The sequence below is a fragment of the Oryzias latipes genome, chromosome 8, assembly GCF_053564925.1.
Source record: "Oryzias latipes strain Hd-rR chromosome 8, Olatipes_Hd-rR_3.1".
Classification (NCBI taxonomy): domain Eukaryota; kingdom Metazoa; phylum Chordata; class Actinopteri; order Beloniformes; family Adrianichthyidae; genus Oryzias; species Oryzias latipes.
In genome coordinates this window covers 1,220,001-1,241,616 of record NC_136244.1, presented here as the reverse complement: position 1 = coordinate 1,241,616, position 21,616 = coordinate 1,220,001, and the positions used below count along the sequence as shown (strand labels likewise).

The 21,616-nt window shown below is 47.7% G+C and overlaps 2 protein-coding genes across 5 annotated transcripts in view; both read left to right on the top strand.

Moving 5' to 3' along the window:
• prr12b (proline rich 12b) overlaps positions 1-16,126 on the top strand; it is a 43,647-nt gene extending 27,521 nt beyond the window's left edge. Inside the window, exons 7-16 of the mRNA XM_011478731.4 lie at positions 1,260-2,040; positions 3,705-4,282; positions 4,369-4,485; positions 7,943-8,076; positions 8,152-8,903; positions 9,501-9,620; positions 11,305-11,402; positions 11,491-11,622; positions 13,990-14,085; positions 15,367-16,126. Of these exons, the coding sequence (XP_011477033.1) occupies positions 1,260-2,040; positions 3,705-4,282; positions 4,369-4,485; positions 7,943-8,076; positions 8,152-8,903; positions 9,501-9,620; positions 11,305-11,402; positions 11,491-11,622; positions 13,990-14,085; positions 15,367-15,501 (2,943 nt within the window). The 3' untranslated portion in view covers positions 15,502-16,126. The remainder of the gene's footprint in view (positions 1-1,259; positions 2,041-3,704; positions 4,283-4,368; positions 4,486-7,942; positions 8,077-8,151; positions 8,904-9,500; positions 9,621-11,304; positions 11,403-11,490; positions 11,623-13,989; positions 14,086-15,366) is intronic.
• Positions 16,127-17,465: 1,339 nt separating this feature from the next.
• Positions 17,466-21,616, top strand: part of LOC101174922 (chaperone Ric-8A) — a 13,920-nt gene continuing 9,769 nt past the window's right edge. The window contains exons 1-5 of one of the 4 annotated variants that reach the window (XM_023957953.2): positions 17,466-17,863; positions 18,294-18,341; positions 19,199-19,216; positions 19,893-19,982; positions 20,906-21,390. In XM_023957953.2, the coding sequence (XP_023813721.1) occupies positions 17,774-17,863; positions 18,294-18,341; positions 19,199-19,216; positions 19,893-19,982; positions 20,906-21,390 (731 nt within the window). In that variant the 5' untranslated portion in view covers positions 17,466-17,773. Of the gene's footprint in view, positions 17,946-18,293; positions 18,342-19,198; positions 19,217-19,892; positions 19,983-20,905; positions 21,391-21,616 lie in introns of all 4 variants that reach the window. The other 3 variants (XM_078951073.1, XM_078951072.1, XM_078951074.1) reach the window with 3 other exon arrangements.

Sequence of the window (21,616 nt, the reverse complement as noted above, 5' to 3'; positions counted from 1 at the left end):
CATGTTCTTATGATCTGCGTTAGCTTATTTTTGTATTTTTTATATTTAATTTCGGCCTCTTTTGTTCTCTTTTTTAAGTAGTTTTTATAAAGAGTATTCTTTTTCTTACATGCATTCTGCAGTCCTTTTGTAATCCATGGACAATGGAAATACTTAATTTTTTCCTTGAACTTTTTAACTGGACAATGTTTATCATACATCGAACCAAATATCCGCAAAAAATAATCATAAGCCTCATCAACAGTTTCTTTTTGATAAATCACATCCCAATTATGCTCAAGTAGCTCAGTATTGTATTGTATTGTCCAGCAGAGTACCGGCCTAATGATGCCAGTATCTATAAAGAATTTTGAAGCATGAAAAGACATTTCAATAATATATTTAACTATATGGCATGGCGTTTATTCCTTAAGCTTTAAAAAGTTTCATGAACAATTTTGTTGTTTGAGTCCATCTTTATTTGTTCAATTCAGTCCAGTTCAGTTTTACTTGTGTTGCCCAATATTACAACACAGTTGTCTGAATCACTAATAATACAAAACATGGCTGTTATATAAACACAACAGCTGATCGCTAAACCAAAGGAAACAGACTAAGCTGAACTGGACATCACTGCCCCTAGACCCTCCTTCTCGGAATTCCGGAAAATCCTGGAAAAGAAAGCAAAAACCTGAGGGATGCCCACATGGAAGAGGGATCCTCCCCCAGGACGGACAGGCGATGTACCAGAACTCTCAGAGAGGAAATTAGCTTATCTAACTCTACAACTACATGTTAAAGTAGTCCAGCAGATGAGCTTCATCCAGATGGAGTTGGGACCGCGAGACGAGCCAGAGGCGAGGTCCACGGCCAAAGACAGGAGCAGAGCCGAGCTCTGATTTACATTTTTTTTTTACTTGAACTCAAACCAGAATCTTTTGTTAGTTTGTGTTTCTGCTGATTATTGTGCATGTTAGTGAACATCCATATTTATAGTCTCAAAATAAAGAGTTAAAGTATTTTTTGGATTGATATCCTGCTTCTCCTTCACTCAGAGCACAAAAAGGTGAGTTTTTTCTGCAGCTTAGGCCTGTCCAGGCTGATGGCTCATCGTGCAAATATCTGTTAAACATTACTGCCCCCTGGCGGCTCATTTGAGAAGGGGGCTTTGGTTGAAAACTGACAATTGCTCCCATAAGGATTTCTTTGGGGGTGAATGAAGTCACGGGGTGTTTTTTAAAGGTGGATCACACATGTGAATCCATTCTGCTTCTTTGCAGGCAGAGGACTTCAAACCTGGCTTCATGGCCTCTTTTCTGGACTTCCTGAAGGCGGGAAAGAAGCCGGAGCTTCCAGCAGACCGTGATGGATGTCCGCAGGAAAATCTAGACACTTGCTGCTCTTTGAAAGGAGGTATCAGGCCCCTGTCGTCATCTCCTTCTTCACTACCGTCGACTCCTCCACCACAACCCACAGGGACTTTCAGTGACGAAGGGCAGGGCGAGGGGGAGGAGCTGGCCCTCAGTGGTTGCCCCAGCCCCTGCAAGCCTCTTGATGAAGAGCTGAAGGGAAATCTGGAGGCGCTTCCATCCTTCTCCTCTGACGAGGAAGACTCCGTCAGTAAGAACCAGGACCTGCAGAAGAGCATCTCCTCTGCCATCTCTGCCCTCTACGACACGCCCCACTCGCTGGCTGCTGCCATGGCCTCCGCCATGATGAAGGCACAGCCTCCCCTCACCCCAACCACGCCACAAGAGCCTTCCCTCAGCCCTCTCCTCCCTGCCAGGCCTCCCCCCATCCCTGATCTGAAACAGACGAAAGAGGAGATCCTCCCTTGCACACCACCTCGTGTTAAGGAGGATGAGGAGCAGAAGCGGATGTCTTCGTGTTCAAACGGAGCAGAAACCAAAGAGACTGAGCACAGCGATGAAGAAAAGACCAGAGGAGGTCAGGAGGAAGTGATCAAAGAGATGCTGAATCTGCAGGAGGAGGAGGAGCCAAGAGAGGAGGCACAGGAGGAGGTTCCAGGGATGCAGACTTTACAGACTCCCAAAGCTCAAGGTAAAGACGCTCTTTCTGCACATTTCTGTGGTTCCTTTCAATCAAACTTTGTCAAACTGACGTTTGTCTGGAGTTTGGAGCAGCAGAGACAAGCTGTGACTGATGCTCTTGACTCACTCACACAGTTTGAAACCGAACTGAAGCCATTAAATCCATCACTACATGGCACCAGACCCACATACTGATCAGACCGACTGGTTCTTGAACCCACAGCTCTAGGATCTGGTTTCATCTGCTGTCAGCTGATCTGAAGCAGCTTCCTCATGTCTTTATTTGACTCCAAAAATAGAACTTTTTTCTTTTGTAAATCCTTGAATTTGATGCTGCTGTCTTGCTCCATGTTTCAACAATGTCATTTTGTGAATTGAATGTTCCTGCATGCTGCTAATGCAAAGCGGTCACAGTGTCTCTATGGAGAGAAAATCTTTCCCCACAGCCGATGGGCCGACATGCTGCTGCACAAACACAGACCTCGAACGCGCTCAGGCCAAAAACTGAGGAAAACTAAACAAAGCTAAAGGGAAGGTGGATGAAAACTGAACAATCAGGCTTTCTTCCCTCAGATGGAAACTTGTTTTCATTTCAGTCAGACAACTCATGCAGTGAAGAAGATTTATTCCATGTTTCTTTTAGTTTGGCATAAAGCTCTGTTCAGATACATAAAACAAAGATCTCCAAAAAACTTTGGGTATTAAACTACCCCTAACGGAGCTCACGGGGGGCAAACGCAGAGCTCGCAGAAATGGAGAAGAGGGATTGGACCGCACACCTGGAACTTAAGTAGGACGCTGAACAGGTGAGTTGATCAGACTGAACCGCCTGAAACGCAGTGCTGAGCTGCCGGCCTGAAATGTTTTTTGACAAAAACAGAAAGTGGTTCAGGTGAGATAGTGAAGCCTGAGGGCCGTGTCTCACAGCCGCCACCAACAGTCTGTGCACCAACCGGACATATGTGAATACATGTGGAGAAAGTGAGAAAAGTTGTGGTCTTTACGTGAAATTTTCAGACGCATCATGAATGGACCACGTTAAAACCACAGAAGAAGTACGATAAACCTCGCAAAGAACACGTAAACCAACGTAGAACAAGATCCGTGTGATTATTGTGTTATTGTGCTGCTCAGATACAATTCTTCAGTCATTCCTGAGTCAATGATGTCATCTGAACGTGAAATGAGCGCCGGTTACTTGATCTAAAATTTATACATCTGTGGTTCATGCGTGAAAACTCAGTCAGACAGGCGTGGAAAGACACACATTTGTGTTTGCATGTTGTGAAAACCACGTAACTGCGTAAAATTGACATAATAATTGCGTATTAACTTCATCATTTTCAACCGTCCAGCTCAAAACTCCTGAAACCCTCTATGAAAATCCTGCATGAATCACTAAAGACCAAATTTCGTACGTGGAAAATGCGCTAAACGTTCGTGGCGTGCAGAAGCTTTTCTGTGGACGGGCTCGCCGGGTGGTCTTCAGGGTGCTGTTCGGGCACACAACATTTCCACCAGACCCCCCCCCCCCCCCCCATTTGCTAACACGTGATTTTCATTTGTTACATTCATTTGTGTAATGGTGATGGGGGAAAGCCCCCCCCCAAAGAAGTAATCCTAGACCCCCCCTCCATGGGTTCAACATTTTTTCAATCTTCTGCTTCTTGTCAGATTCCCCGTCTGCTCCTGCTGCACCTCCATGCTCGTCTCCTTCCGCCTCCCCCTCACGCCATAAACGTTCCTCCCCCCTTCCTCTCTCCCCCCTAAGTTTCTCTGTGCCCTCCCCCCCGCCCACCAAGCAGGAGGATGGGACTCCTGGATTCTCCTCCTCCTCCCAGCCGTCTTCGTACCATCCAGTCCCGAACACGGGAGCCTCCCTGCCCCCCTCCACCTCCCCCCCAGCCAGCCTCCCATCGCCGCTCTCCAACCTCCCTCTGAGTCTGCCAATCCCCCCTCCATCCACCACGCCTCCACCGTCGTCCTCCGACCAGGACCAGGACCCCGAAGCTGGGCAGCCGTCTCCCTCCTCGCCCACCTCCTCTTCCTCATCCTCTCAGCCCCCGTCCCCCCCAACACCAGAGGAGGCCCCAGCCTCCCAGCGCCTCACCGCCCTCCACCTGGCAAAGAAGCAGGCCGACGCCGCCATCGCAGGGGAGAGCGAGGAGGAGGACAGCGAGAGCGGGGGGGAGGGCATCTTCCGGGAGAGGGACGAGTTCGTGGTTCGGACAGAGGACATCGGAACTCTGAAGGTAGGTCATGACCCCGCCCCTCAGTGGACGTTAACCTTTTAGGAAAATATGTGACTCGACTCCCACCTGCATTTCCACGTCTGTAGATGGCTCTGCAGACCGGCCGGGAGCCCCCACCCATCTGGAGGGTCCAGAAGGCTTTACTGCAGAAGTTCAGCCCTGAGATCAAAGACGGTCAAAGGCAGTTCTGTGCAACCAGCAACGTGAGTGTGGGGGTCGACCCCCCGACTCCCAGACACGCACACACAAACCTGTCGTCTAAACACAACCATGCAGCACAAACAGACTCTTCTGCAGCTGGAAGCTGCTGGAAGGATGCAGGCGCAGCAGAAACTGACCATGTAACCATGGCGCCGCTGCAGGACCAGGTGAGACAAACCAAAACTGACCCGAGACCCTCGGTGCTCAACCACCCTCTCAAAAAGAGACACCTGGAAAGCTGACAGAACGCAGAGATGGGACTTGGATTCAAGTCACACCTCAGCCTGAAGCTGTGTTCACGCCGCCGTCGGCCGTGCGCGCTCAAGCAACCACTGTCTAGTCTGTGGAAGCGCCGGTAAATGCGTGTTTTGGGCATCCGTGTTCAAAACTTTCGCACAAAACTGCACAAGTTTCTGATTTTGGGCTCTACGCAATGCGCTCAATGAATGCTCATTCTGTACGTGAAAACTGATCCTCTTCTGATCCGTTTCCAAAGCGCTCCCGGTGATCCTTAAATGACGATGATGGCGTGTTTTTAGCCACAATCTAAAAACCTGTGTGGTTTTCCAGGACATAGTTTCTGCAGAGCAGCAGGAGCTCATCAGAAATTCACCTCTGAGTTGTGAGCAGGACTGTTGGAGCAGAGAAAGCCTGTGCTCATTTCCCATCATCCCCTTGTTTACACTCTCTCCAGCTAGCTTACAGCCCCTCACACCCCTAAGCTAACATTAGCGGTCCAACAAAAATGGTGATCAGTATCAGATCCATCCATCCGTCCAGTTCTGACCCAGATTCCAGCTCAGACCAGAAAACAAAGACGTTCATGGATCTATTGGTCTGCAGGTGGATGATCAGAAAGGGGCGGAGCATTGAGACTTTGGACCCGCCCACTGCCGCTTCTGTGTCAGACCTATCAGCTTTTTTACTGTACTTTGATTCACAGAATTTCAAAGAAATTCGCAGTTTTATATGGAAGCGATTATGTAGCATAAATAAAAAGCAAAGTCAAAACCAGAAATGCTTTTTCATTTTCAAAATGAAGCTGCATTTTTTGACTCAAAAATAAAATGAAAAAGCAAACCACCAAAATGCTTTTTCATTTCCTTCCTCAACACAGCTTATTCTGTCACTTAATTAAAATTAAAATTAAAATGGTATTTGACACATTTCATTTTCAAAAAGGTCCCTGGTAAACGTGTAGCATAAATCATTTAGAAATGTCTAATTTGACATTTAAAATGGATTAACAGAAATGCTTTTTAATTTTCAAAATGAAGCTGCATCAAATGACTCAAAATTAAAAAGAAAAAGCAATATTTCAAAATGCTTTTTCATTTTATACCTAAAACCGCTTATTCTGTGTCATAATTAAAACGAAAATGCAAAGAGGGGATTGCATTTTAACATCCACCCTGGGAAACTTGTAGCAATATTCATTTCTTAAACACATTAGCAGAGGGGAGGCGGGGCGATGACGTCACTGCTCTCTCTGTGTGTCCGGCTGCTGACTGACGCACACACACGCACCAGGAGCAGACTGTGTTAGCGGCAGAGAAAACGGCTTTGAGTTGGTTGTGAACTTCTGATGAGTTTCCACAGCTTCTCAGGACTAAGTAGCTGCATGTCCGCCTTCTGCGGTCCTCCTCCGGACGCACCGCGGACAAGCTTTGTTCTTCGGACCGCCAGCTGCCTTCGCACAGCGGAGCGTGAAGCTCCGATGATCGCTGAAGGCGGAAATGCTGCTGTGATCTGAGAAACCATCATATGAATTTGTGTTTCCAGTGGTGTCCAGAACAAAATAAAGACTGATTCCCACATATTTACACATGTATTTGCAGCTTTGCGGTGAATTTGCTGTTTGATTTATTAAGATCCAGGAATCCAGGTTTGAGCTGGCCAGGTCCAGCGGTTTGTGAACAGGACCCGCTTTTACGTAATCTTAATGTGAAAAATGCAGCAGAATGTTCCTTTAGCTCCCTCGCGAATCAGAAGCTGTGAATCGTAAGCCAACTTTAGCGTCGTCTGACCGCACGGATTTAAAAACATATGATCGAGCAGAGCAGGCCGTAAAATATTAGCATAACTGTAATAAAAGCACATTATGAAGATAGTCTCCTGCAGCTTCGCGCTGAGTGAGTGTTTTGGTCCAACCAGCAAACGTTTAGCATGGAGAAATCTGCTGTCTGATGATGGAGCTCCAGCTGTCATCAAACAACAAATTCACCGCAAAGCTGCAGATAAATGTGTAAATATCTGTGAATTACATCAGTCTTTATTTATTTCTGGACACCACTGGAAACACAAATTCATATGATGGTTTCTCAGATCGCAGCAGCATTTCCGCCTTCAGCGATCATCGGAGCTTCGCGCTCCGCTGTGCGAAGGCAGCTGGCGGTCCGAAGAACAAAAGCTTGTCCGCGGTGCGTCAGGAGGAGGACCGCAGAAGGCGGACATGAAGCTACTTAGTCCTGAGAAGCTGTGGAAACTCATCAGAAGTTCACAACCATCACAAAACCCTCGTCTCTGCAGCTAACACAGTCTGCTCCTGGTGCGTGTGTGTGCGTCAGTAGCAGCCGGACACACAGAGAGAGCAGTGACGTCATCGCCCCGCCTCCCCTCTGCTAATGCTTTTAAGAAATGAATATTGCTACAAGTTTCCCAGGGTGGATGTTAAAATGCAAATGCAATCCCCTCTTTGCATTTTTGTTTTAATTATGACACAGAATGAGCGGTTTTAGGTATAAAATGAAAAAGCATTTTGAAATATTGCTTTTTCATTTGAATTTTGAGTCATTTGATGCAGCTTCATTTTGAAAATTAAAAAGCATTTCTATTAATCCATTTTAAATGTCAAATTAGACATTTCTAATTGAATTATGCTACACATTTACCATGGAACGTCTTGAAAATGAAATGTCAAATACCATTTTAATTTTAATTTTAATTAAGTGACAGAATAAGCTGTGTTGAGGAAGGAAATGAAAAAGCATTTTGGTGGATTGCTTTTTCATTTTATTTTTGAGTCAAAAAATGCAGCTTCATTTTGAAAATGAAAAAGCATTTCTGGTTTTGACTTTGCTTTTTATTTATGCTACATAATCGCTTCCATAGTTTTAATCTTATTTTTCTTTCCATATGTCCTCTATCATCAGAGGTCTTTAGGTTTCCTGTTTGCTGTAAGTTAAAAGACAACAAAATAGTTAAAATGCAAAGATTTGTCTTAAATTACGCCATGAAGTGTTTCTATTTCATTTTGTAGACATAAAAATGACGTTCACACGGCGCCACATTTCATATCTATTGAGATACAATTTGTATGAGATTGGCATTTAAAAACACACACACACACACACATAAATGTTCCCTGTTGTAGTATCTCAGAAAAAAAAACCCCAGCAGTGTTCCTGCAGACTTCAACCGATAACCTGCACTGAAACAGAACCGTGTGTTTGTCCTCAGTACCTGGGATACTTCGGAGACGCTAAAATGCGTTACCAGCGTCTCTACGTGAAGTTCTTGGAGAACGTGAACAAGAAGGATTACGTCAGGGTTTGTTCCCGGAAGCCGTGGCACCGGGCCGGCCTGACGCTCAGGTACGTGTCCCCCGCCCCCTCATCATCATCACGGCTCCCTCTGATGCCGGACTCATCCTCTCTGATGACTGACAGGCGCCAGTCACTCGCCAAACAGCTGCCCAGCATCCACGCTCAAAGCCAGCAGCGCATGGAAAGGCAGAAGGAGAAGGAGGTGAAGGAGCAGAGAGACAAGCTGCAGAGGGAGCACAGGGAGAAGATGGAGCAAAGGGAAAAAGAGAGAAAGGAGGAGAAAGAGAGGCAGGAAAGGGAGCAAAAAGAAAAGATGACGAAAGAAAAAGAGGAAAGGGAGCAGAGAGAGAGAGAAAAGGAGGCAGAGAAGAAGAAGGAGCAGAAAGAAAAGGAACACAAAGATGTGGGCAGATGGGAAGAGGAGAGAGGACAAAAAGAAAGAGAAGTGAACGAAAGCAGAGACAGGGAACAGAGAGAACAGGAAAGAGAAAGAAAAGAAAAAGAGGACAAACAGAGAGAGACAGCACTGAAAGAAATGGAGAAACAACAGAGAGAACAGAATGAAAGAGAGAGACAAGAAAAGGAGAAACGGAAGGACAGAGAGCCGACGGAGGAGGAGAAACAGAGTGAGCAGAGAGAAAACAAGAGAAGAGAAACGGAGAGAGAGAACCAAAGTGAAAGAGAGCGAGGGGATGGAGGAGGGGAACTGATGAGGGCAAAAGAAGAGAAGAGAGAAGAGAGAAAGGTGGAGAGTCAGTCCAGAAGCCGGATGCCACGAGACAAGGCTGAGCCCCCCCCAAAGAAGAGGAAGAAGTGGCTGAAGGAGGTGCCGTCCTCCTCGGACTCAGACTCCTCCATGCCCAGCGATGACGAGGGTAGGTGTGTGTGTTTCTGTGTGTGTTTCTGTGTGTGTGTTAAGAGGAATGCAGGAACACAAACGGACAAAAACGGGTCAGAACCAAGAACACGTCCTCCTCTCTGCATGTCCCGACACACACTTCACATACGTGTCACCAGGTCAGGTCTACAACCACAGCTGCTCGTCGTGACACTGGATAGTGTCCTCCATTACTAAAAGGGCTGAATAAACGGAGCTGGGGGGTTATAAACGTGACCCTGAGGGGGTTGTGACATAGAGGAGCAAAAGCACAAAAAAGCAATATTCTGAAAATAACAACTAAGAAGACACAAATGTACATGTGTGTGTGTGTGTGTTCTTCTGTAGGTGTTTCTGTGTGTACATGCATGTTGATGTTCCCGTCTTTGTGTGTCCCTGTCTTAATGTGTTCCTGTGTTTGGGTTTGTTCCTGTTTGTGTGTTCCTGCATGGTTGTTCATGTGTGTGTACATGTTCCTGTGTTTGTGTGTCTGTGTGTTAATGTGTTCCTGTGTGTGTGTGAGTATTGATGCGTGTTCCTTCCTGCAGACAGCTCCTCCCGTTTCCCGCTGGTCTGACCTTGTTGTGCGTTTCAGGGCCTCTGCGCGCCCTGGTGAACAGCCGCGCCATGAGGGAGATGTTCAGGAGCTACGTGGAGATGCTGGTCAGCACGGCGCTCGACCCCGACATGATCCAGGCTCTGGAGGACACCGACGGTGAGCAGAATTCTCCACAGTCAAGACAAAAAACAGGAATAGATGAGAGTCGTGGTTTGGATGAAAACACCATGGATGAAGAGCAGAAGTCTTCATCCATGGTGGCTTTCATCTGCTCTGGTTGGGATTTGGGAAGACGATGTCGTTTGAGATGCTCAGAAGTGGCTCCCATTTTGATTTCTGTGGCGTTTAGATGAACTGAAACCTCTCAGCTGAAGGACTGACCTTCCTGGAGAACACAGCTGCTGCTGAGAAAAACATTGAAGGCCAATGTTGTCCTGATGATGCAGGTCATACCTGGATGCCAGGTCACCAGGTCATGGAGACCCAGACCAGTTCTGGCTCTGAGGAACTAGGGACTGTGTCCGTGTAGTATAGCTGAACATGTGGATGTTAATGATCTCAAAAAGTCAGGGAGGACTTGTCAGAATCTGGCTGTATGTCACACTTGCAGCAGGTCCTGGAGGGACCTGAGAATGTTCACGAAGACCAGGAGAAACCTGTTTGGAGGTTTTAGCTTTTATCAAAGTACAATTTATTTTTATGGATAGCTCTGAACTTGAAGGAACATATTCCTGCTGAAAGAAGAAAGGCGACGACCTGAGGACCTGATGACCTAATGATCTGACAACCTGACGACCTGGTGACCTTATGATCTGATTACCCAATGACCTGACAACCTGGTCACCTGGTTACCTGACGACCTAATGACCTAATTACTGGATGACTTGATGACCTGATGATCTGATGACCCAATGACCTGACAACCTGGTGACCTGAGGACCTGGTGACGTGATGACCTGAAGACTTGGTGACCTGACGACCTAAAGACCTGATGACCTGACAACCTGGTGACCTGGTGACGTGATGACCTGACGACTTGGTGACCTGACGACCTAAAGACCTGATGTCCTGACAACCTGGTGACCTGGTGACGTGATGACCTGATGACCTAACGACCTAAAGACCCGATGACCTGACGACCTAATGACCTGATTACCGGATGACTTGACAATCTAAAGACCTGATGACCTGACAACCTAACAACCTAAGGACCTGATGACCTTGAGACCTGATGGCTGGATGACCTGATGACCTGATGACCTAACGACCTAAAGACCTGGTGACCTGACGACCTGAAGACCTGATGACCTGACAACCTGGTGACCTGGTGACGTGATGACCTGATGACCTAACGACCTAAAGACCCGATGACCTGACAACCTAGTGACCTGACGACCTAATGACCTGATTACCGGATGACTTGACAACCTAAGGACCTGATGACCTTGAGACCTGATGGCTGGATGACCTGTTAACCTGATGACCTGAAGACCTGATGACCTGACAACCTGGTGACCTGGTGACCTGATGACCTGATGACCTAACGACCTAAAGACCTGATGACCTGACAACCTGGTGACCTGGTGACCTGATGACCTGGTGACCTGATGACCTAACGACCTAAAGACCTGATGACCTGACAACCTGGTGACCTGATGACCTAAAGACCTGATGACCTAATGACCTGGTGACCTAATGACCTGATTACTGGATGACTTGACAACCTTATGACCTAGTGACCTGATGACCTAATGACCTGACGGCCTGGTGACCTGCTGCATAAACACACTTTTGGTCAATATGGAAGTTCAGGAAGTAAGAATGTTGCTCCTTTCTTCAGATGAGTTATACCTCCCACCTATGCGGAAAATTGACAGCCTGCTGAGCGAACAGAAGAAGAGGCTGCTGGGTAGAGTCAACATGAGCTCTCAGCACCAGGTGAGGCTCCACAGAACCCCCACCCCTCCACCACGTCAGAACCTCATTATCATCCGTTTGTGACTGCCCTCTGCTCCCCCCTGTCAAGGAGGCCTTACAGCTGTTTCCCAAAATGACAGCAGACCCTCTGGAGTCCGGAGCCGTCAGGGTCCACCTCGGCGGGGAGGGCTACAACCGCAAGACGTTAAATCGGGTCAAGAAGAGCATTTCCAAGCAGCAGGTGAGGCGGCGTCACAAACTGAACTCAGACACAGAGACCAAACACGTCAGGGACTGAAAACAAGGATCTGCTGCTGAGAAGAAGAAGAGAAGAGACGCAAAACACACACACACACGTGTGTTAACGCAAACATCACACACGGCAGCATTTACCTGTACAGGTGTTTCATTAGCAAAAGTGGTCAGATCAGACTCAGTGATGTGCTTCACATCAGCCTGACTGAAGGCGGCAGACTCAGGGGAGGGAACTTGGCCTTCATCATTCCTGTCTGACGAAACGCAAAAAGGGGGGGTTGTTCACATCATTGTGTACGGCGCCGTCCTGGACGCCAGCGACCACATTGCCCCCCCACGTCTTCTTACTTAATCCACACGACAAACTCAAGAAGTCACCAACATTGGCTTGAATCTAGAGTCGAAATAAAATGATGACATCACAATGAGAGAAACCATCAGAACAATAGATATCCAAAGAAAGTTGAGAAATTATTATGGGATGGCCACAGGACCTACGGCTTGGCAGGCATGTTGTCCAAAAGTGTGAAATTAGCAGATTTTCATTAATTCTCACCAAAAAATAAAACTTTTCACTAAATTTTACAGTCATGGCACCAGGTTAGGTCTACAAACACAATTGAAGCTTTGTTGACCTTTGACCTTGGGAAGAGGCCGCTGCCTTCTACATTTGTAGAAGATGGAATGAATGGAATGGATTGAAGATGTGCCTGCAGACATAGCGATTTCTTTGCAGACACAGCAATGTGCCTGCAAACACTGCGAGGTCCCTGCAGACACAGCGAGGTCTCTGCAGACACAGCGAGGTCTCTGCAGATGCAGCGATGTGCCTGCAGACACAGCGAGGTCCCTGCAGACACAGCAATGTGCCTGCAGACACAGCAAGGTCCCTGCAGACATAGCGAGGTCTCTGCAGACACAGCAAGGTCCCTGTAAACATAGCGATGTGCCTGTAGACACGGCAATGTGCCTGCAGACACAGCAAGGTCCCTGCAGACATAGCGAGGTCTCTGCAGACACAGCAAGGTCCCTGCAGACACAGCGAGGTCTCTGCAGACACAGCAAGGTCCCTGTAAACATAGCGATGTGCCTGCAGACACAGCGAGGTCCCTGCAGACACAGCAATGTGCCTGCAGACACAGCAAGGTCCCTGCAGACATAGCGAGGTCTCTGCAGACACAGCAAGGTCCCTGTAAACACAGCGATGTGCCTGCAGACACAGCGCGGTCCCTCCAGACACAGCGAGGTCCCTGCAGACACAGCGAGTCCTCTGCAGACACAGCGATGTGCCTGCAGACACAGCAAGGTCCCTGCAGATACAGCGATGTGCCTGCAGACACAGCAAGGTCCCTGCAGACATAGCGAGGTCTCTGCAGACACAGCAAGGTCCCTGTAAACACAGCGATGTGCCTGCAGACACAGCGCGGTCCCTCCAGACACAGCGAGGTCCCTGCAGACACAGCGAGTCCTCTGCAGACACAGCGATGTGCCTGCAGACACAGCAAGGTCCCTGCAGATACAGCGATGTGCCTGCAGAAATAGCGAGGTCCATGCAAACATAGCGATGTGCCTGGAGACACAGCAAGGGCCCTGCAGACATAGCGCGGTCTCTGCAGACACAGCAAGGTCCCTGTAAACATAGCGATGTGCCTGCAGACACAGCGAGGTCCCTCCAGACACAGCGAGGTCCCTGCAAACACAGCAATGTGCCTGCAGACACAGCGATGTGCCTGCAGACACAGCGATGTGCCTGCAGACACAGCGAGGTCCCTGCAGACACACCGATGTGCCTGCAGACACAGCGAGGTCCTGCAGAAATAGCGAGCCAGAAATAGCGAGACACAGCGATGTGCCTGCAGACACAGCGATGTGCCTGCAGACACAGCGAGGTCCCTGCAGACACACCGATGTGCCTGCAGACACAGCGATGTGCCTGCAGAAATAGCGAGGTCCATGCAAACATAGCGATGTGCCTGGAGACACAGCAAGGGCCCTGCAGACATAGCGCGGTCTCTGCAGACACAGCAAGGTCCCTGTAAACATAGCGATGTGCCTGCAGACACAGCGAGGTCCCTCCAGACACAGCGATGTGCCTGCAGACACAGCGAGGTCCATGCAGACACAGCAAGGTCCCTGTAAACATAACGATGTGCCTGCAGACACAGCGATGTGCCTGCAGACACAGGGAGGTGCCTGCAGATGCGGCGAGGTCCCTGCAAACATGCCGCATTATTGTAATCCACCGTGACCCTCTCTGCAGCTGTTCAGCAGGATGAGGGTCTACAAATGATGGAATTCTCTTTCTGTATTCTCTTTATTTTATTTTCTATTATTTCTTATCTATGTTTTGCAGGACATGAAGCTTTCAATAGAAACGTGTCGCATTTACAGCCTGTACCATTCTCTCCATCACTACAAGTATCACACCTTCCTGCATTGTAAGAAGGAGGTAAGACTCTCCAGCTGAATATTGTTGCAGAGAAAATGATATTTTCCTTCTGCTGTGAACAGACGGGTCTTTATAATCATGAACTACTGGACTGTTAACAAAAGAATTCTCTAATTCTCTAATCTAAGTTAATTTAGTTGACTTATTCTCGTTAGACTCTCTGGTTTTACTGTGAGAGATTGAAAGGAGAAACTGTCTGTTGGAGGAGCACTGTTTCATTTCAACTTAAATCTAGTTAAATAAAGACAAAAGTTTGTGCTAAACTGGAAAAAGCTGACATCCGTGTTAAGATTGGAATTGATTGAGATGCTGATTGAGCCCCTTTTTAAACTTATCGCCTAGCAACACTTTATTTAGTTTACAATCTTTTTCAGGTGATGGTTGCCTAAAAGAGAAAATCCAACTTAAGCATTTGGAGTTGAGCTCAGGCCTACAGCAGCACCGCCCTCTCTCCACCCATCATCCACCCATCCATGCTCCCATGCTGGAAATATTTAAATTCCCACCATGATGAAAATGGGGTTTTGGTGTTTTAACATGTTCTTGAAAATTTCTAATGGTCTCCTGCTGCTCTGCAGAAACTATGTCCTAGAAAACAACACAGGTTTTTATTTTATGCCTTTCAGATTGAAGTAAATACATGAACATGCAAAAAATGCAGGTTGTCCTTCAAAGCCTTTGCTAAAATTGAATCGCTTCGTTCAAAAGGGGCCCAAGTCCAAGAGGTTTGTTTCTCCAGGAAATGATTTTAATTGCATAGCTTAAAGGGAGGCTACACCAAATGATTAATACTTTACCCAGATTTAGTAGCAGTTAATAGCTTCCAAATGCTATAGTATGAAGCACCTCACTTTTATCATTTCAGAGGACTAGCAAACTAAAGTCTCTGGACTTGGGCCCTTCTTGAATTAAACAGGGGGGCTGCCATATTGAATAACTAGTGCTGCCATCTATGGGATAAAGCTAAACCCATGCAAGAGAGGCCCAAGTCCAGGAACTTTGCACGTAATGCATTTCAACCATAGTCGATACATTACAACGGACTTGGGACTTTTTGCACATAATCTTATAGCTTTTCCCTTGAAGACCATAGAACAATAATATCTCTATTGTAAAATTGTGGACTTGGGCCCCTTTTGAACTAACCGATTCATTTGTAAACTGGAGATTCTTTTTGCTGCATCATTCATCATGCATGAAGCAGACGTTCGCTGTGCTTTTAAAATGACAACAATCCGTGGATTGGTGAACCCGACTGACCTTCTGCCGCTTCCTGCACAGACGGACAGCATCGAGCAGGCCGCTGAGGACCCGGGCCAGGAGGAGGTGGTGCAGCAGTGCATGGCCAACCAGAGCTGGCTGGAGAGCCTCTTCAACTCCTTCGTGGAGCTGCTCAGCCTCAGCTGCAAAGCCTGAAGGGCGGCGGCGGCTGGAGGAACGGCGTTTGTGGCGCTGCAGACGTCTGTGAATGTGATGGACGACCTCCAAATTCAAATCCGAGAAATCTGATCCCCACGAGCGACCTGTCCATAAAGATGCATTGATGCCTATGGTTTATATGATTTAAACGAGGTGGTTTTTAAACCCCCCACCCTGAAGTGGGTTTGTTTTTTTTGTTGGTTTGTGTTAAAGGGGTGTACATAAAATATCCCGCCTCCTGTTAGATGAGTGGCAGACGAAGATGAAAGGACTATTTGACAGAAGAAGCAGATAAACGGTCGGTGAAGGACAGGAGGGAGGGGCTTTCATGCTATAGAAAAATGTCACAAAGGAGTTTCTTAAAGAAAGTGTGAGCTGAGAGGATCCAACATCAAACTGTAAGTGTCCGTGTTCAGTGTCAGTCGTTTGATCTCTTTGTTGTTGGTTGATTTTCGCTCCTGTTTGACCTCTCAGAGAATTTTTTTGCAAAGCGATTTTCTTGTTTTCGGGTGTACATATTGTACAGCGACGTCATTCTCTAGATCACATTTGCTTTTCTGTAAATGAAATTCCTGTATTTGACATAAGAAATAAAACTTCAAATGAAAATACTGATCAATAAGCAGCTGAATGAGGACTCTTTGACTCCCAGCCTTCTCTTCCTCCATCCTGAAAACAGACGTCTGCTCCCTGAAGGACCCGCCGTGGTTTCCATCTTTGTTTTAGTATTTAGGAGGCTTTGTTCTGTACGTTCATAACATGAAGTTCCATCCAAATGAGTATTTTCTTTAGCACCGTATCACTGCAAAAACCTGAAGCCGGAGTCACATGAACCCTCATGGGTGCTGCAGATTTTCGTGGAGAAGAGCAGCAGCATCGTCACGACCTCCATCAGGTGGATTCGTGCTGTCAGCGAACGAACGAGGGTCAAACCTGCAGGCGGCACGCCGGTGGCCGCTCACGGTAGAACGCTCGATGAGCCTGCAGAGGAACAATGTTCATGCACTGTTTTTACTATGACCATGTTTTGAGCAGCAGGTCAAAATGGACAACACATAAGTAGGTGAGATGCAGGCATGTTGTACAGGTTTCTCGTCTTTTTAACCTTCTCCAAACTTGCGTTTCGCACAAGGAGCCTGTCAGTGGCGTTCACGTGATACATGGAGGCTCCTGGCTGCAGCCTGACGGTTAGAAATGAAGAAATCAGACAATCAGAGTGCAGTTTGTGTGGACGCACAGGCGGATGCAATGAAAACATTATTTCCAGACCCACAGATTTCTTATATCAAGTAGCAAAGCTTATTACAGACAGACAATACTTTTCAACATCTCTAACTTGATGCATTTGATTTAAAATAACTTGAAAACTTATAAAAAGTTTGTGTTTGACCTTCGACCTCAGATGCTGGAGCCACGCCTACAACTCTCATTAGAGCAAAGATGGCAGCTGCTGACATCAACATAAAATAAAAACAATAAAAAAAAGTTTCATTTGTTTCTAACGTTGTTCTGATTGTTTCCATCAAACTTCACAGACATGAAGAAATAAACAAGATGTATGGGAAACAGCCGCTGCTCCATCAACTCAGTGTGTGTGTGTGTGTGTGTGTGTGTGTGTGTGTGTGTGTGTGTGTGTGTGGGGGTTTTTTTTTTGTGTGTGTGTGTGTGTGCGTGTGTGTGTGTGTGTGTGTGCATGTGTTAGTGTGTGTGTGTGTGGGGTTTTTTTTGTGTGTGTGTGTGTGTCTGCGTGTGTGTGTGTGTGCATGTGTCAGTGTGTGTGTGTGTGGGGGTTTTTTGTGTGTGTGTGTGTCTGCGTGTGTGTGTGTGTGCATGTGTCAGTGTGTGTAAGTGTGTGTGAGTGTGTGTGTGTGGGTTTTTGTGTGTGTGTCAGTGTGTGTCAGTTTGTGTGTGTGTGGGGGGGTTATCCAGAGCTTAGACAGTCAGAGGGAGGGAAAGTGCTGAGGAAGATGAGCAGCAGATTACACAGCCGTGTGTCCTGTGATGAAGCTGCAGGGGGTTCAGTGAGTCTGCTCCTGCGTCCAGTCCGGGCGGTTCTGCCTCGCGCTCGGTTCCGGTCCACAGACTTCTTCAGCCAGTTCCTGGTTCTTGACAGACTGTTGGTGGTTAGAGACAGTCAGGTGTTTTTGTGCTGACGCTGTGTTTCGTCGTTAACGTGCGTCGACCCTTCATCAGCGTTGCTGCGAGCAGCTTCTGCTCTGTGATTGCGGGGGTGGGGGGGGTGGGGGGGCTTTGGTTGGGGCCCCCAGGCATGGCACCAGACGTGGAGAGGATCATCACAAGCATCGGCTTAGGAGACCAGGACACGGTTCAACTCCTGCTGGACAGCTACAATACCCAGGTTATGGTTGCCATGACTACTGCATCAGAACGGCACTAGAAGCATTCCTGTTTGTAACCATGGAAACAGCGTGGACGGCCTGGTGAGACAGGCTGTCATTGGCTGGGTTTCTGTGAGCAGGCGGTTCATCTGTCTTTGAATGTTCATTCTGAAATGGTGGTGGGGGGGTCCACCTGCTCCATGCTTTCCCAAAGTAACCATCCCCCCCCACCCCCACCCCCCATACACTTACCTCTGTTATAGTTAATGGAGCCAAAGGTAAACTGTGCCAATGAGTCAGTTATGATGACACAGCGTCAAACCTTTGGGGGGTTTGGTTTAAAAACAGTAAAAGTAGAATCAAATGTAAAGATTAGTGTGATTTTTTAAAAAGTGTGTCGGGGGGGGGGGTAAAATACAGACTGTGTGAACTTCTGTTTTCTCTCCACAGTATGCAGATTGCTTCTTCTTTGACTCAGAGACGCAGGAAAGAAAACAGGTCAGAAACTGGGATTTGTCAGTGTGTGTCTCTGCTGATGTCACACACACTCCTGCACCCCCCCCCCCCCCTCCCTCACACACACACACACACACACACACAGCCAGGACTCCTCGGAGAATTTCCTTTGAACAGACGAGACAAAACCGGAGCTTTTTGACATCAGCTCTCTGTTCACAGTCAGAGAAATGAAGTGTACAACCCGTACTGCTGTGAAACACGGAGGAGGGTCAGTTATGGTCTGGGCTGCTTTGCTGAATCTCAACAAGGATGTCTTGAAGATGCAATTATAAAGTGTATTGGGAGCCATGATCCGGCTCACAGCTGGAGGACCAGGTTTCTCTCTGGGATGTAAAGTCTTGAGCTGCAGCTCAGCAAGTGGAGCTTTTCCTGGGTTCATCAGTGAATGTGTCTTTATGAACGGATGACAGCAGCAAAGCATTCATGGCAGGACTCAGGCAGGTTTCTCCATTTAGAGGATTTGGTTCTGTTGGAGCAGTTCTTCCTCATTATGCTGCCTCCATAAAGAGACGATGCCCTCGCAGGTCTTCAACACACTTTGACTCTACAGTCCGTCTTCTGCAGAATTTAGATGAACACAGACTTCCTTCTCGTGTTCTGCCTCATGTGACTGAAAACCCGGCGTGCAGATCAGTCTGTCCTGGACGGTGGGATCAGATAGCTGTCAACCCTGACTGCACATCACTGAAAGACTGCCTGTCGTCTCTGAGTTTATCTACGCCGTCGACGCACGTTAATGACCTACGTCTGGTTTCACTTTCACATCTTCCTCTTTGTTTCTCTGCTGTTCATGCATGCGATGCTGCTGCTGCTCCACTCTGCACCAACGGCTGCAGCAACAACGGCTGGAGGAGGTAAACAGACAGAGATGTGCTGACAGCGTAAGATGGAAAGGTGCTTAGATGCTTCAAACGCGCACGCCTGTCTGTCACCGGGGCAGGCCGCTAATCATGAGCAGCAAAGCTGCTTGAACTTCATGACTCATGTTACCTTCGCTGACCTCCCCTCCTCAAACACGCTGAAGCTGCAAAAACCCTGCAAAGGGATCTCTGCCAGTTTGTTGATTGGGAAAAGCATAAACATGAAAAATAAGTTAGGCAGAATTAGCCATCTATCCACCGGCACGTTTTCTATGTTTGAGCATCAACGGTCCAGCATGCAGAGTCATCTGCAAACATTCACTTTGCCAGAGACGAAGCTTTAACAGAAATACTTTACAAACCAAATGAGGTTGGAACATGTGAGGACTGCAGGCGTGTCAACACCTTTTCCTGTCTTAAATGTCATTTTCTCATGGGGTTGTGATGCTTTTTAACAAAGTCTCCATTCTGATTCCATGTGGGATTCAGATTTGAATCTCTAGTTCTAGTTCAGTTTCTGGGCTTTTTGGCTGTTTAGTTTCATTTGAAATGCATAAATGAAAAGCAGTGGACTGAAATTCTGCAGGGACCTCTGCCATGAACGCTCATCCTCTGCTGTAGCTGCCGTGCTTGTAGCTCTCGGTTGAAACCCTGTCTTTTGGTTCTGTAGTTCAGGCAGATGAAAGTAAGGGAGTGTCCCTCCAACTCTGGTTCTGATGAAGACTCAGACCAGGACAAACCGGATCTTCTCCTCCGTCAGGTAATGTAACCGTGATGTTTTACGTCACCGTCAGCAGCTGTCCTTGGGAAACTAAAAATGTCAGAACCTGATGGAACAAAGTTCTTCCTCTTTCAGTAAAACGGTTAATTCCTGAGAAAATAGAAAAAGTAAACAAATAAATGAGAAAAAAAAGAGGCATACAGACTCTCAGATGAACAAGAACACAGGACGAGGATGTTCTGCTTGTTTTTTCTGACTTGAGTCTGACCCAAAGACTGTATGTGAGAACTGGAGGGAGCGAGTGGGACGTCACCCACAGAAAACAAATGAAGTCAATTCAATCGCCTTTTTCTTACATAACGATGCTGCCATGTCGGAGCCAGACATCGTCAGGAACCAGTGATCGTTCCAAGTTGGTCTGAGTCATTGTTTCTATGGCAACCACTCTCACCAATCAGGAGTGAGCTTGTTGGAAATCCACACCCCTCCCCTAAAAGTGGGCTACAAGAAACGCTTGGAACGTTGGACGTGAGACCTGATTGGTCAGTTTGTAACTTAAATAAAGGAACGACAGCATAAATCGAGGATTATCAAGAAGATGTTAAGAAAGGGATCAGAGCAAGAAAAGTTCTTCTGACCAACAGAACTTGGAGTTAGCAGGTACTTCCTGTTTGGAGGTAGAAAGGGCCAATCAGTCCAGTTCTCATATACAGTCAATGATCTGACTACCTCTGTGAATGCTGTCTTGATGGCGATATTCTTCAGCCGGTTTTAAATGTTCCTGCACGGCCTGCTGTGTCGTTAGGTGATTTCATTAGGTGGACATGGGTACCAGTCTGCCCCCCACTTCCCTCTGGCACCCCTCATCAGCAGACAGAACAACTGTGGGCTTCGAACGCCTTTTTATGTCATCCGCTTCAGCACGGGTCTCATTTTCTTGCATTTGACTGTAAATCCTGCAGGATTTGGCTGCAGCCCTGCTGCGCTTCGTCAGCGGTCGGCTGCAGCCAGCCGTGTTACGGGTGTGTCTGCACACGCTGCGCATCCTCTCCCGTGACTGCAGGGCCCTGGGGCCCCTGGTCTGCGACAAAGCCCTCTTCACTTTGGCTCACCTGGGGGGCATTCTCCAAAACACGGCAGAAGATGAAGGCCGCTCGGGACAAACTCCTGGCTGCAGGGAGACGGCGGAGGCTGACGGCGTTCCTCCAACGGAGACCCCTGCTGTTTCATTTTCTGCCGCCACGCACACCTCACCTGTGTACAGCTCCAGGCGGAGGGGGGCCGAGGAACGAATGCTCGTCCCAGGGACAAAAGAGGCCCGGGAGGAGGACAGTGAGGATGAAGAAAGGGAGGAGGACGGGGAGGTGTGCAGGAAGGAAGCCATGAAAGTCTTGTGCAACATCATCTACAACAGCCCCCGCGCCCAGGAGAGGGCCAGCACACTCAGGTGACTCCTCCTTTCTTTATGAACAGTGTTGGGGCCAGAAAACGTTGATCTGATGCGAGCACCAAGCCTTCTGTGCAGTGGATGGATGGAGTCTGAGTGACGGTGGGCGGGTGGGCGTCAAACCCCCCATCCTCATTCTGATCTCATCGCTGACGTTTTTCTTAATGGAGCTGCTGTTAGTGAGGAGGAGGAGGAGTTCCTCTGTGCAGCCGTGCAGTGCTGCATG